We start from the raw sequence: 13025 nt of genomic DNA on the forward strand, positions 1-13025 counted from the left end.
CCCCTCATTTCAATGCATCTAAGTAATATTTTTTAGTGATCAAGAAAGTGTATGTTATTGTTAGGCAAGCTATCTCCTAGTTTATTTATCTCTTCTCCTGTCAAAGTACCTCTAAAAGAATCCAGATGCGCCAAAATTCATCCCAAAAACGCCCAATTCTGCCTGAACTCTGTCTAGAATCTCAACGCGTTTCTTCTAAGCTCCCATAAACTAACCCAGATGTCATCAGCAAGAGGTGCAACGACGTTAGGATTAGCCTTTAGGTGACTTCCCCCTTTGACCTCCACCAAAAACGACTCCATAGCCTTCTCGGATAAGCCGTAATGACGTAACTTTGCATCAGATCCAGCTACTTTGATGATATCAAAGATATCGACGAGCATTTCAGGGTGGAAGTCCTCTCCTTTGTCTTCAGACTGGGGATGTAGTCGACGAAGTGTAGTATACGCAAGGTACTTGCGAAGTGGAGAATTCTTTGGTGTCTTGTCGTAGACTGCACGGGAAATCTCTGCTGGAACTCCTTGCAACGGAGTGAAAAAACGGAGAAGCTCAATAGCCTGAATAGCGGCATTTTGTAGCTCCGGCATCAGGACTTTGTCAGCCAAGAACCAGAGATCGATGAGCTTTGTGGTGTGTTCGAAAGCAGTTTCTTCAGACTTGCTGATATATTTGTCGAGGTCGCTACCCTGAAGAGTGCTCAGGCCGATACCAACGGGAAGGTTCTTGCGGTCATCTAGCTCAAAAGCGGCAAGAGTATCTAACTGCTTCTTGTACACCCAGTCGATAAGCATGGCAAATATCTCTCGATTAGACTCGGCGAAGTGAAGAGTCTGTGTTGCGGATTCAGAAAAACCAGAGTTGAAAACAGCGTCAAAGTAGGGGGAAAGATGTGTGAAGAACGACTTGTGGAGATTAAAAGGAGGGCCATCAATTGAACCGTCCTCTCCTTTGATATAGATCGCAACCATGTCCATTGGCATGTTTCTGTTTTATATCAGTTAGTATCAGACTTTATACATAGGAAGGGGAGATATGGTAAGAAGAAGGGTGATGCGTACTCCCAAGTAGGGCCCTGACTACGATTAGCCGCATCAAGATTCAGACGGCTTGGTACTCGCCCAGCTTCATTGGTATTAGTCGCGATAGCAGGAACAGCATCGCGAGCAAGGTAGGCAATTGGACCGCAAGCTACTCCGATTAGGTTGGAACTGGTAGCCCTATGTTCATAAGGAGTTCCCATGTAAACCGGAGGTGAGTGTGATGTTGAAAGGTTGCCAACGAGATAATCCCGAACGACGAGGTTGTACGAACGAAAAGGTCCGATTACAGCATTCCGGTCGTGGTTAGCACCATACTGACCACGATTTGGACTAGCAGAGAAGGCACCAAATGGTGCAGGACCAGTGTGCGGGCCCCACTGCCAGTTATTGGCGTTGTTATTCATTTTTAAATATGTGTTTGTGTAGATGTGCAATTCTGAGGAGTTTGTTGTGCCACGGAGATTTCAGTTTACCTATTAGACGAGGCAGAGACACAGAAGGTCTTTCTAAAGGCAGGTTAGTTGGGTTGCCTAGAACTAAAGGACAAATGAGAAGTACTTACGTGCTAATTCAAGTATCTTATGAGTCCGCAAGAGGTACTCTGGCACTTATAGTGTAGTAAGTCGACAAGAAGGATCTTCAAAATGATCTGGAGGAAGAAGATCTTAGTTAGCGACGCCAGCGAGACGCAATTCTTCTTAGCAAAGAGTAGAAAATGGATTAGACATACTAACAGATGACCAGAAAAACACAATTAGAATTGATGTACTGCTTGAGTATTTGATTGAAAGGTTTGGGAGAGAAGCGCACAACGTCAGCCTGAAAGAGGATAAGTCAAGTTAGAGAAGTTGATGAGTTGATTAAAGGGGCATCAAGGGTTATTCCTATGCTTACCAAGCAATCAAGAGCCTAATAGTATGCACTGGGAGTAATATGTGTTGTGATAGAGGAAAGAAGGTCAAAAAGGTTGAAAAGGTTTGAAAGTTTGAAGTAATTGCTATTCAAATGGTATCGCAGCAAGAAATAACTTTTAAAGATCGCAAAAACGACTTTAACATCAAGCTACTGAGAGTGACTGATACTTTGAGTATCAAAGGAGCTCCGTAGATAGATGTTTTGATGATAAAGAAAGGATTGATTGAATTATTCCACAAAGTGGTAATGTAAAAAGAGTTGTATAGAGTCTGGAGGGAGGAAAAATCTATCAAAGATTTGAATTTTAAATAGCTTGACGAACTGCCATATATAGAAGGCTGTATACTTGGTGAATTCTTTAACAAATATAGATGAGCACCGGTGATTTCAAGATATTAGATCCGAGTTGCATTGACCTCTATTTGTCTCTCGTCTGATTTCTCATCCTGTAGCATATCTCGAGGCTGACAAAGTTGTTCTTTGGTAGATAGTTGTTGAATTTTTGTAAAGGAGATATGTCAGTAAGTCAAACTCAATCAAGGTTCTACGTTCCTTCGTTTCCTAACTACTAGAAAGCTCCAAGTAGAAGAACAAGCGAACCTTCTCCTCTAAAAACACTTTTCAACGAATATTCAGAGCTTCTCTCATGGCACCACTATCGGCCCTCAGCTACCGACTCTAACATTTCCGAATCTTCGACACGGAATTGCATCATCGCCGTTCGACTGCTCATGGTTTCTTCGCTGAACCTCAAACAATCGGCTAAACAATAAGTATCATGATAGTTTTGGACATCTTTGTAAGATTTATCGGAGTCTCGATTGATGATTAGGTAGTCCATCTCGACAGCAGCTACCAAAGAGCTGACAGGCTATCTGCGAAGTATGCTATTATCATTTATAAATGGATAAACAAGGGCAGTCAATTCGTGGAGCTGTTTAAAACTCAGTTGATGCAGCAGATTCTTATGACATCCCAGAGCATCAATGCGATTATGCGAGACTTTGTAGTCCAGGAATTTGGAAATAATCTGCCAATATCCAAAATTCTGTAGACCTTCTATGGTCGGCACAAGGCTCCTTTCGCAGTCTACGATACCTGATTATCAGATTCAGATTCCCTCAACCAACAATAATCCCCAATCTTGCGTGCACCACGAAGCTTCTATATATAATATAAATCCACCCAGCAAAATTTCCGGGATACTTCTTCGTTATAAGATGGAAACCAAATGATTGAGAGTAGAACGGTCTTCCAGGCTGTTCCTGTTTTATCAGTTTTATCTAAGCCTTAAATTCTCACCATCTCTTGGTCTAGATCTTTACATTCGAGTCATGACTTCTTGCTTTAGGTCTTCAAAATGGCATTGTCTGCAGTTAACCCCATAGCGGGAGTATTGTATATGTGTTCAAGTCGAGGTGAAGACACAATGGCTCTATTTCGGAAAATAAGCGATCTTAACGCTTTTGTGTAATGAGATCTTGACACTAACTAAGTCCTCAGGTAGTCTTCGAATCATTATAACCTTTTATTTTTCGGCAAAGTCAAGTATCGCCACATTGAATTCAGGGCCACCATAAGGAGGAGGACTAAACCTTCGTGCCATAATGCTTGTCTCTCAAATAAGAAGCGACCGCCCCTGATTTTTTTATTAATGATTGTCAGCAAGGATGAGTAGAGCCCTCTTCAGAGCTGGGGAATAAAGATTGTCCTGTGCATTCGATATCTTATTTCAAGAGGATATATATCCCGTTCAAGAAGATTGCTTCTTTGACATGGCATTGAGTAATAACTAGCTATCAGGACTAGCATCATAATCTCTGGGTGTTTCTATGATATCAAACGACATTTTCGACTCGTCGTGCAAACAAGTAATTATTTTAAGCATTCGTTCATTCAGCCCAATGCAAACACCTCTTTCCTAAAACAGCTACATTGAACAGGCTTTGGGCTCTTGAAGTTAGGAGAATAAATTGCTTACACAGGCCGATCAATTACATATCTTACTACCGTCACTTATCATGGTATGAGTTTTCTTGTATCCTATGGTAAACATGTTTGCTGACTAGATGGCTTTCATAAAAATTGAAAAGGAATCAGCAACTGTCACTCTGATCAATGATGTTGTATCAATGCATAGCATTGAGGCTGTCAGATTTGAACAAGGGACTAATAATGTCTTCATTTTAGTTTAATATATATGTACGATTCACATGGAACGACCTCTCATACTAGTCTCATAGCCGTGTGACTATCCGCTAAATTGCCGTGTACGCTTGAGCTTCATCTTAAGTGCAACAGCTTCATAGCCGTTATTTTCGACAGCCAACTGGAAGGGTTCGAAAAATTGTGTTGAATCGATCTTCGTTTTGAGTTGCAATCAATAATACACATGTCTCGCTCAAACAACTTACCCGAAAGCGCACAGAAAATTCAGTATGAAGAAGTCATTTTTTCTAATATTTTATCAGATATATTGTTTACTTCCCGTTGCTCATCAGACTAAAATTTAAATTCTGAAATTTCGTTTTGTGTGCCGCTGCAAATCTCCTTGGTTTGAAGGTCTCAAAAGACAAGAGTCAGGTATTTAAATGCTACTTAACTCACACAAGTACTAGGCATCCAGATTAGCGAACGTCGGTTAGGTGAAGGATCCGAACAGGGCAAATCTAGCGCCATCAATCTAACCCACTCAACATAAAGCGATGTTTCATGGCCATATTGTTGGAAATGTTCCAGGCTCCCGGTATATATAAGTGGAATGTAAAAATGAATTGTTATAAAATACAATCCAGAACACTCTTTCAGGAGTATTTGATGAATTGATTCTCAGGGATAAAGCCATCCACTAGAAGGTTACCTGGAATTTAAAGGAGTGAATCTACGAGGTCTTAAGATACTATTAGATCAATAACAAGAATCGCCATTGTTGCAGTGCTTTTGAAGTCACAAAATATATCTGTCTCGATTCTCCCACGTAGCGGAGCCCAAAGTCCCTTCCCGTTTTAGCGATTATAAATGTCACAAAGTGGGCAGATCCAATGAACTCTTGCAATTTCACATATTCATATTCATCTTTTCCCCCCATATTTCTTTCCCAAATCATTCCTGCCATCTTCATCTTCATTCAGACCCTACAAAACTAGTGTCGATCGCAATCAACACCTCCATCTAATTCTGGCCATCGTCACATATTCACATCGTACGATTCTCCAATTTCAATCCATTCAATTTAAATTGCGAGGAAACTGCTATATAGCGTATCTGACCCGTCTTCATAAAGTGCTTTCCACATTGATGAAAACCGAGTATAATGATTGATATGAGCTCACGTATTCACGACATGTATCTATGATTACATTTTCAACCTCAGATTGTTATAGCATATATAATTATTACGTACCTATGAATCCTCGAATTCCTTTTCTCCTTACTATAGATTGCACATTCGCTCTATATCTAAGTATCACTATTCTCCTGTTCCGCTATTGTTACTTCCTCTACACAACCTCTCAATTCTTTACCAATATCCCACAATCCCCATTAAAACATTCATAAGTCTTAAAATGAAATCAGCAGAAAACATCACCAGCCACGAATTCGCTAACATCGTCGCGATAGAACGCACATGTTCTGGAATTTCTCTGCTAGGTTGTTTTTTCATAATCATTACGTTTCTCACCACCACCGCATTTCGTAAGCCCATTAATCGATTAGTCTTCTACGCGTCTTTGGGTAATGTATTCACGAATTTCGCTACGCTTATTTCGCGCTCTGCGCTTTCGCATCCGGATGGTCGGTTTTGTCAATTCCAGGCCTTTTTAATTCAGATGTACTTTTTTCTATTCTTTAAAGGAAAACTCCCCCACTTGATTTCTAACAGATCAAAGGTTCCTCCCAGCCGATGCATTTTAGACATTGGCCATGGCATGTAACGTAATGTGTGCGTTCTTCTTTCACTTCGATGTGGTAGAGCTCCGCCAATTGGAGAAGTGGTACATACTACTATGTTACGGTCTGCCATTCATTCCCGCTTTTGTATTTTTCTTTGTGCATACAAAAGAACGCGGCTATATGTATGGGAGTGCTGTATCATGGTGCTGGATCAAGACAAAATGGGGTTGGTGGAGACTCTGGAGCTTTTACGTACCGGTTTGGTATGTTTGCATTTTTCACCCTCGTGGGCTTCTTGGCTGACTATTTGAAGGATCACCATATTAATCACAATCATGATCTACGCCGTAGCGGGAAAAAAGATCTTTGACAAGCGACAAGAACTCGTTAAAGCAAATGAACGAATATCACCTGACAACCTACCCAAAGCACGGAAAGAAAAATCCAGAAGCTCTCAAACCGAGCTTCTCCCAACTACGAACTCCGTCGAGGAAGCCTCTTCCAACAAACCCTCCCGACCGGGAATACCTCCAGATCAACCATCATACGCAAGTGTGAATCCCAATAAACAAGCCAACGCGGCTATGTGGGCCTATGCAAAAGTCTCGCTACTGTTCTTCCTCGCTATGATGATCACGTGGATTCCATCAACTGCTAATCGCATCTATTCCATTTTGTACCCTGGCATGGTTAATATGCCGCTTCAATATGTTTCTGTGTTTGTGTTGCCGTTGCAGGGGCTTTGGAATTCGACGATTTATATTATTACGAGTATGGATGCTTGTAGGGTTCTTTGGAAGAAATTGGGGGAGCCGGTGGTGATTCTCAAGGGGGGTGGGGTGTGAGGAGTGATGATGGTTGATTTCGAGGATGGATGCGGTTGTGAGAATGCAAAGCAACTCGGATGGTTTGTAGAGGAATTAACTCAATTAACGTCCGAAATACTGCCAATCTGGTCCTTATTATTTTAAGGTTTCTTCCTGTTCGACTGCGTACTGAAAATGGAGATCTTTAAGTATACAATAATGAAACGGAAACGTTCCGGCTCTTTTTGATCCGAATGGTCTTCAAAATTGTACATAAGTATTGCTATACATTCTATGTTGTACATCTTCCATTCTGCTGGAATGTAGTATGTACATACAGTTTCCGCTGGGTCCCAGGTGATAAATAATTCTGTTGCAACAAGAAACATTCGCTATTGGCTGGAGATTCGAATCGCAACTAACGAGATTCCTTCTCTTTATTCGCCGCCACATCAAGAGTCTTCCATGCCGCAGCCCTTGCTGCTAAATAAGTTTTACTTTGAATTGCTTTGTAAATTCCGTGGAATCCACTAATGGGCCAGGCTTTCAGTATCTTCTCCGAGACACTCAGTGTCTTCGCCACCTCTATTTTTGGCGCCGCTTTGACTTTCTCATATACATTTGGTAAGGTGGTTGCTCCATATTTCTCCCTCAACTCATCGTACCATTTGCGATCGTACATTTCCCAAAATTGCTCTTCGTTGTAGTAGGTTTGTGCATACAGCCACTTCATGCCTCCTAGCTCTTTGAGTTTTTTCTCGAGACTGATGTTGGCTTTTACCAAATCTTTTTCTTTTCCGTAGCCCCACAGACCAATGTTCATGAGCGGCTTGAGAGTTTTACCGTCGGATTCGTACGAGGCGGAGTGTGGATGCATGGTTGGCATGGAGCTTTGCTTAAGGGGACAGAGCCATAAGGGATAGATACCAAAATATTCGTCAGTGTAGTCTACAAATTCTGTAGCGGTAGAATATGGTAGTGCGAGATCTTGAACAATATATCCAGGGGGCATTCCGGCGGTATGAAGTGCAGTATAAAGCATGCGTGTATGTAGAAAGTCGTCCAGGAACCAACGTGTGAATTTGTTGAATGGGAATGAGAAGTATTTGAAGGCTGAAGCTCCGACCCAGAATGCTCCACGGTCATATCGAAAGAAGTATTCTGCGAGGGGTATAGCGAATCGGGGGGAGGATTGGCTGTTGTCGATACTAGATTCTACATGCATGTAGAACCAAGGATCCGAAGCACTACTGAATCGTTGTACTGGAGTATTCTCTGATGGGGTATCTGTCAAACGACCAGTAACGATAGCACCCTTGTTTTTTGAAAACATGATTCCGTCCACATAATCAACAGTTGAATCTGCGGTCATCTCTTCAATCTTCTTGATTGCATCTGGCATATCAGATACTGGATGATACGTAGTCTCAACATATTTCCTCGCCTTTTGTAAGCGCAACTCTACCAACGTCGTAACTCCCATGCTTCCGACCGCTCCCGCCGCGCCATGAAATAAATCAGGCTTCTCAGTCTTTGAACATTGAATAACCTGGCCATCTGCCAGAATCATCTCAACCCGATTGATCGTCTCATTGAAGAAACCATGTCGAAAAGAACTGCTTTCACCCGATGTCCCCGCATATCCTCCTCCAGCAGTAATTCCCGGAAATTCCATGACCACCGGCGGCACAAGTCCATATTTTAATGTCTCCTCTACCAATCTATCCATGGGCACATTTGGCTCCACCCATGCCGTCTGTGTTGTAGGATTGACTTCCAGTACATGCGATAGCTGGCCAATATTGATTATGTTCTTGCCTTTGGCATTGTTTCGTGTGCTATTCGTAGAACCATGATTGATACGGAATTTCTCTTTTCGATCGTAGAATTGCCGTACATTCGCGGATATCTTCTCGACAGTTTGGTTGTGTAGAGCGAGGGCTGGGGAGGTAGTGGTTGAATTGGAAAAGTGTCGAATATTCACTTTCGTTCGAGGCTGCCCTGTCTCTTGACGCCATTGTCTGCAAGGATTTGGAGGGGTCGTCGTCGTTAATGATCGGATGACAATGTTGTTTCTCGAGGGAAATGTTGAAGTTCTTATTGATGGCGCAGTCCTATGAACTGCTCGCCGTATTGAAATCATGACTTTCAATTGGTGTGGCTAATGTTAAATGCGACACAAAGACATTCCAGTCCGATGTTACACAATTATTTTTTTCTCGATGTCGCAAGGCTGGCTAGTCAGGTCCAGACCGTCAGTGGGGAAGTCGAAGTACCTGAAACCATAGACGATACGACAGAAACTCAATCACGACGACATCGATTTGTTTTGGTGTATGAACTACGATTTACATTCTCATTTATCATTAATCTCAATCGTCCAATCGACGAGCTGGCAGCGAAATGTTCATTGCCATTTCCACAAGGTTTGGGCACAACATTGATCCGACATCGCGAGTCCGTTATTCCACTACTATATACTCGTCGCCCTCGATCGTCCCAAGCTCAAAGTGAACCCTCCTCAGTTGATGCTAAAGCTTGGGATGTCAGATTGAAGGCTTCCCCTCGCACACTATGATGGTTCCGGACTATATCCCAAGCTGCGGGCCATCCCTTGACAGTCCCGTCATGTAGGGTTCAGGTTAATTAAGGTTAGACTCGGCTCTATTCATCCAGGTATCAAAATATTTTCAAGCTTCGTCAATACGCCATTCATTGTACTTTACACGCAATGACTTCTCCCATTGAGGCTGGAGTTGCAGAGGGGAAGCAGGCGCCGTCAGGGCCTCCGAGAACCAAAGATGCCTCTACTTTACAATCTGCGGATCAAGAGAAAGATATCGCTATTGCTGTAGTGGGAGAGCATCGTCATGAGATTGACCCCGCGGTAGGAGCTCGAGTCGTTCGAAAGATAGATCGATTTCTGGTCCCCGCCATGTTTATTGGATATGGGCTTGTTTATTATGACAAGGTACGATGCACAATCCCACATTGTCCATATCAATCCCTAGCCTAACGAATCCAGGCAATCTTAGGATCCGCAGTCCTCTTTGGCATGACGACTGATCTATCTCTGTCCATCACCAATACCAATGTGACCCCGCATACTACAGACACATCTCGCCTTAGTTGGGCAACATCGCTTTTTTACTTTGGCATGTTGGCGGGTCTATACCCAATGACATTTGCATTGCAGAGATTTAATATGGGCAGGATCATAGGAATTGTGGTATGTTTGTGGGCATTAATCTGCATGTGCACAGCTGCTGTAACAAATTGGCGTGGTCTATATGCACAAAGGTTCTTCCTTGGTTTCGTCGAAAGTATCATCCCAACTGGGTTCATGTGTATAATCAGTTCCTTTTACACACAGTCCGAACAATCTTTAAGACAGAGTTGGTGGTTTTCCTCAACTGGGGCTTTTACCATTATTGGCGGTGCACTGAATTATGGCTTCGGACAAATCGACGGTGGGGCTCTTAAAAGATGGCAGTATATTTATTTGCTTGCCGGGTCTCTCACCTTCCTTTTTGGAATTTGTTGTTTCTTCGTACCTGATTCTCCTCTATCAGCTTGGTTTCTTACGACAGATGAGCGCATGGTTGCGACGGAACGTCTACGATATGGTCAAACCGGAATTCGTTGTACAAAGTTCAAGTGGTATCAGATCAAGGAATCATTGCTCGATATCAAAGTATGGCTCGTAGCTATCATGATGGCTTCCGCTTACACTGTTAACGGAGCAGTCAGTGGTTTTGGTCCTCTCATCGTTTCCACTTTTGGTTATTCAACTCTAGATTCTATTCTGTTCCAATTCCCTCTTGGGGCAATATGTTTGATTTTCATCTTACTTACCGGTTATCTTTCATCGCATGTTCCAAATATACGAATCATCCTCCTCATTGTTTGCTGTCTGCCAGTTATTGCTGGATGTGCGATGATATGGAAAAGTTCCTGGCATCATCATGCAGCCACTCCAGTTGTCGGGTATACCATAATCGGATTTTTTGGTCCTGTAGTGAGCTTGATTATCACTATTGGTATGGCCAACGTTGCAGGTCAAACAAAAAAGTGTTTCATGGCAGCTACTATCTTTGTGGCATACTGTGTTGGTAATATTGTAGGACCTCAATTGATCATGTCACAAACAAAGTCCAGACATTATCCAGAGCTCTGGTTAGGGTTAATTATTTGGTATGTTACGGATTAAATGACTAGACACTATTAAATTACTGATGTGAGATAGTTATTGCATTACAATTGTGGCAGCAGTGGCTTTGTATGCTGTGCTGACTAGAGAAAATCGCAAGAGAGCATTAATGGAGTAAGTTTATACCACTTTTATCTAAGCCGACGAAATGAATATACTTTCACGTTGGCCACATTGGATCGATAAGCCACTTCGTAAACTTTGACACCATTTATCATGCTGTCCTCACACCAATTTGTTACAAACGTGCTAACTGACATTTTGCAGATTAGATGAAGTGAGTAGGGACAAAATGGCATTTCAGGATTTAACCGATAGGGAGAATCCATATTTTCAATACATGCTTTAGCTCTAGGTGCAGGAGAAAAGTTTGGTGCATGCTAGCTTACATCATGAAAATGACATTTTTCGTGTTACAATCCTACCGTTTCCGGTAATAATGTAGTCGATCTTTTTCATCGGCCGAAACTCTTAACTCCACTAAAGTTGCACTTAAAATCCGTTATCGCCAGATGAGAGACAACATACAAATAACAAATTTATATAAAGACTTCGTTGAACACCTGTTTTGATCCAGTTGACCATTTTTCATATCACATATTTGTCAATACTCATAAAGGGTTCAATTCCTTAATCTCCAGATACAACTCAATACATTTAGGCGAGACTTTATTCTTCATCTCCAAAACATTTACAACTACACAAAAGAACTAGTACCATCAGCGATCATGGGAGCAGAAACTCAAGCAAAGACTAAATTACCCATTGTCTTGGGTGCAATGACATTCGGGAAACCTGGTAAGCCGTTTTCTCTCAGGATTGCAACGCTCCGAAACTAACACTTATCAAGGTGTCATGCAAACCAGAGTTCACGACATTAAGGATGTCTCTTCAATGATTGAACTTTTTCAATCACATGGTCACGATGAAATAGACACTGCTCGGGTCTACGGTCAGGGCTCGTCGGAAGAATATCTAGGACAACTCCAACCCTCATATACTGACCGTGGTATCGTTATGGCTACCAAACTCTACCCTAGCAACATGACCGGGGTCAAGATCACGCATTCAGCGGATGATCTCAGACTTCACTTGGACAAAAGTTTGAAAGCTTTAGGAGTTGAGAAAGTGGATCTCTTCTATCTGCATGCTCCAGACAGAAGTGTCTCTTATGAGGAGACGTTTAGCATGTGTGATGTTTTGTTTAAAGAAGGAAAATTTAATAGGTTGGGTCTTAGTAACTATATGTCTTGGGAAGTTGCACAAATTCAAGAAATTTGCATTAAAAATAACGTAAGTCTTCCATTCTCACTAAATTTGTAGGACAATCCAAAACTAACATCTCAAAAGTGGATTCGTCCCTCAGCCTACCAAGGTGTATACAATGCCATTCAGCGCTCCGTTGAACCAGAGCTTCTCCCCTGTCTTCATCACTACAATATGTCTTTCTATGCTTTCAACCCTATCGCCGGCGGCTACCTCACTTCACGCTACCATCGTAACCAAGAATCCGTCGAAGCAACTTCTCGTTTCGATGATTCGCATTTGCAAGGTCAGTTGTATAGGAAGAGATACTGGAATGACACCATGTTTGACGCTTTGGATATCATCAGAGAAGCAGCTGGAAAGGAGGGATTAACAGAGAGCGAATGTGCGTTGAGATGGTTGGTACATCATAGTGGACTTGAGGCGGAGAGAGCGGATAAGATTATTATTGGAGCAAGTAGTGAGGGTCATTTGAGAGAGAACTTGCTGGATTTGGAGAAGGGTCCGTTGTCTAAAGAGATTCTTGAAGCGTTGGATAAGGCGTGGGCTAAGACTAAGGCGGTGGCTGGTGCTTATTTTCATTAGGCGTGGGGAAGTTGAAGTGTTAGGTGATCTGAGTTTGGGGGTTCTGCGCAATGTTTGACTGGCAATTCAGCGGACAGCAGTAAAAATCAAATGAAAGATAAGCAGCTAGAGCAATCAACTATGTAACAAGCTCCGAAAGGGTATTCACAGAAGAACTCTCCAGGAAATAACAATGCAGATTCCGGTCTTGCGGTGAGAGACTAGAATACGTAAATGTATTAGAGGAAGATTACTATGATACGGTATTTATTTAGTCGAGAGATATCAGAAAAAGTTGCCAGTGCAATCTCAAGATTATTTGAGAGTACT

The 13025-nt window shown here is 42.2% G+C and overlaps 6 protein-coding genes across 6 annotated transcripts; 4 read left to right on the forward strand and 2 right to left on the reverse strand.

Moving 5' to 3' along the window:
• Positions 1 to 126: 126 nt before the first annotated feature.
• On the reverse strand, positions 127 to 1472 carry BCIN_02g09000 (hypothetical protein). The gene is made up of 2 exons (XM_024691623.1): positions 1059 to 1472; positions 127 to 984 (listed from the first exon to the last, which is right to left on the reverse strand). Exons 1-2 carry the CDS (start codon positions 1442 to 1444, stop codon positions 174 to 176), a joined length of 1197 nt encoding a protein of 398 aa, XP_024547394.1. The 5' UTR covers positions 1445 to 1472; the 3' UTR covers positions 127 to 173.
• Positions 1473 to 5261: 3789 nt separating this feature from the next.
• BCIN_02g09010 (hypothetical protein) lies at positions 5262 to 5914 on the forward strand. Its single transcript, XM_024691624.1, has 2 exons — positions 5262 to 5787; positions 5846 to 5914. Exons 1-2 carry the CDS (start codon positions 5522 to 5524, stop codon positions 5868 to 5870), a joined length of 291 nt encoding a protein of 96 aa, XP_024547395.1. The 5' UTR covers positions 5262 to 5521; the 3' UTR covers positions 5871 to 5914.
• Positions 5915 to 5941: 27 nt separating this feature from the next.
• BCIN_02g09020 (hypothetical protein) lies at positions 5942 to 6799 on the forward strand. Its single transcript, XM_024691625.1, has 2 exons — positions 5942 to 6112; positions 6163 to 6799. Exons 1-2 carry the CDS (start codon positions 6030 to 6032, stop codon positions 6692 to 6694), a joined length of 615 nt encoding a protein of 204 aa, XP_024547396.1. The 5' UTR covers positions 5942 to 6029; the 3' UTR covers positions 6695 to 6799.
• Positions 6800 to 6910: 111 nt separating this feature from the next.
• On the reverse strand, positions 6911 to 8904 carry BCIN_02g09030 (hypothetical protein). Its single transcript, XM_001554268.2, has one exon. The coding sequence runs from the start codon at positions 8796 to 8798 to the stop codon at positions 7074 to 7076; it is 1725 nt and encodes a 574-aa protein (XP_001554318.1). The 5' UTR covers positions 8799 to 8904; the 3' UTR covers positions 6911 to 7073.
• Positions 8905 to 9275: 371 nt separating this feature from the next.
• Positions 9276 to 11427, forward strand: BCIN_02g09040 (hypothetical protein). The gene is made up of 4 exons (XM_001554269.2): positions 9276 to 9626; positions 9681 to 10849; positions 10902 to 10979; positions 11133 to 11427. The coding sequence occupies exons 1-4, from the start codon at positions 9387 to 9389 to the stop codon at positions 11212 to 11214; spliced, it is 1569 nt and encodes a 522-aa protein (XP_001554319.1). The 5' UTR covers positions 9276 to 9386; the 3' UTR covers positions 11215 to 11427.
• Positions 11428 to 11430: 3 nt separating this feature from the next.
• Positions 11431 to 12888, forward strand: BCIN_02g09050 (hypothetical protein). Its single transcript, XM_001554270.2, has 3 exons — positions 11431 to 11663; positions 11716 to 12158; positions 12216 to 12888. The coding sequence occupies exons 1-3, from the start codon at positions 11594 to 11596 to the stop codon at positions 12714 to 12716; spliced, it is 1014 nt and encodes a 337-aa protein (XP_001554320.1). The 5' UTR covers positions 11431 to 11593; the 3' UTR covers positions 12717 to 12888.
• The last annotated feature ends 137 nt before the right edge of the window (positions 12889 to 13025 follow it).

Source organism: Botrytis cinerea, chromosome 2 (assembly GCF_000143535.2).
Source record: "Botrytis cinerea B05.10 chromosome 2, complete sequence".
Taxonomy (NCBI): Eukaryota; Fungi; Ascomycota; class Leotiomycetes; order Helotiales; family Sclerotiniaceae; genus Botrytis; species Botrytis cinerea.

Coding starts and splice junctions, on each gene's coding strand:
- BCIN_02g09000 (XM_024691623.1), bottom strand. CDS start 1,444: ATGAATAACAACGCCAATAACTGGCAGTGGGGCCCGCACACTGGTCCT. Junction 985..1,058: donor AGTCAGGGCCCTACTTGGGA/GTACGCATCACC, acceptor GATATAAAACAG/AAACATGCCAATGGACATGG.
- BCIN_02g09050 (XM_001554270.2), top strand. CDS start 11,594: ATGGGAGCAGAAACTCAAGCAAAGACTAAATTACCCATTGTCTTGGGT. Junction 11,664..11,715: donor AATGACATTCGGGAAACCTG/GTAAGCCGTTTT, acceptor ACACTTATCAAG/GTGTCATGCAAACCAGAGTT. Junction 12,159..12,215: donor AAATTTGCATTAAAAATAAC/GTAAGTCTTCCA, acceptor ACATCTCAAAAG/TGGATTCGTCCCTCAGCCTA.
- BCIN_02g09010 (XM_024691624.1), top strand. CDS start 5,522: ATGAAATCAGCAGAAAACATCACCAGCCACGAATTCGCTAACATCGTC. Junction 5,788..5,845: donor CAGGCCTTTTTAATTCAGAT/GTACTTTTTTCT, acceptor AACAGATCAAAG/GTTCCTCCCAGCCGATGCAT.
- BCIN_02g09020 (XM_024691625.1), top strand. CDS start 6,030: ATGTATGGGAGTGCTGTATCATGGTGCTGGATCAAGACAAAATGGGGT. Junction 6,113..6,162: donor AGCTTTTACGTACCGGTTTG/GTATGTTTGCAT, acceptor GACTATTTGAAG/GATCACCATATTAATCACAA.
- BCIN_02g09040 (XM_001554269.2), top strand. CDS start 9,387: ATGACTTCTCCCATTGAGGCTGGAGTTGCAGAGGGGAAGCAGGCGCCG. Junction 10,850..10,901: donor TGGTTAGGGTTAATTATTTG/GTATGTTACGGA, acceptor GATGTGAGATAG/TTATTGCATTACAATTGTGG. Junction 10,980..11,132: donor CGCAAGAGAGCATTAATGGA/GTAAGTTTATAC, acceptor GACATTTTGCAG/ATTAGATGAAGTGAGTAGGG.
- BCIN_02g09030 (XM_001554268.2), bottom strand. CDS start 8,798: ATGATTTCAATACGGCGAGCAGTTCATAGGACTGCGCCATCAATAAGA.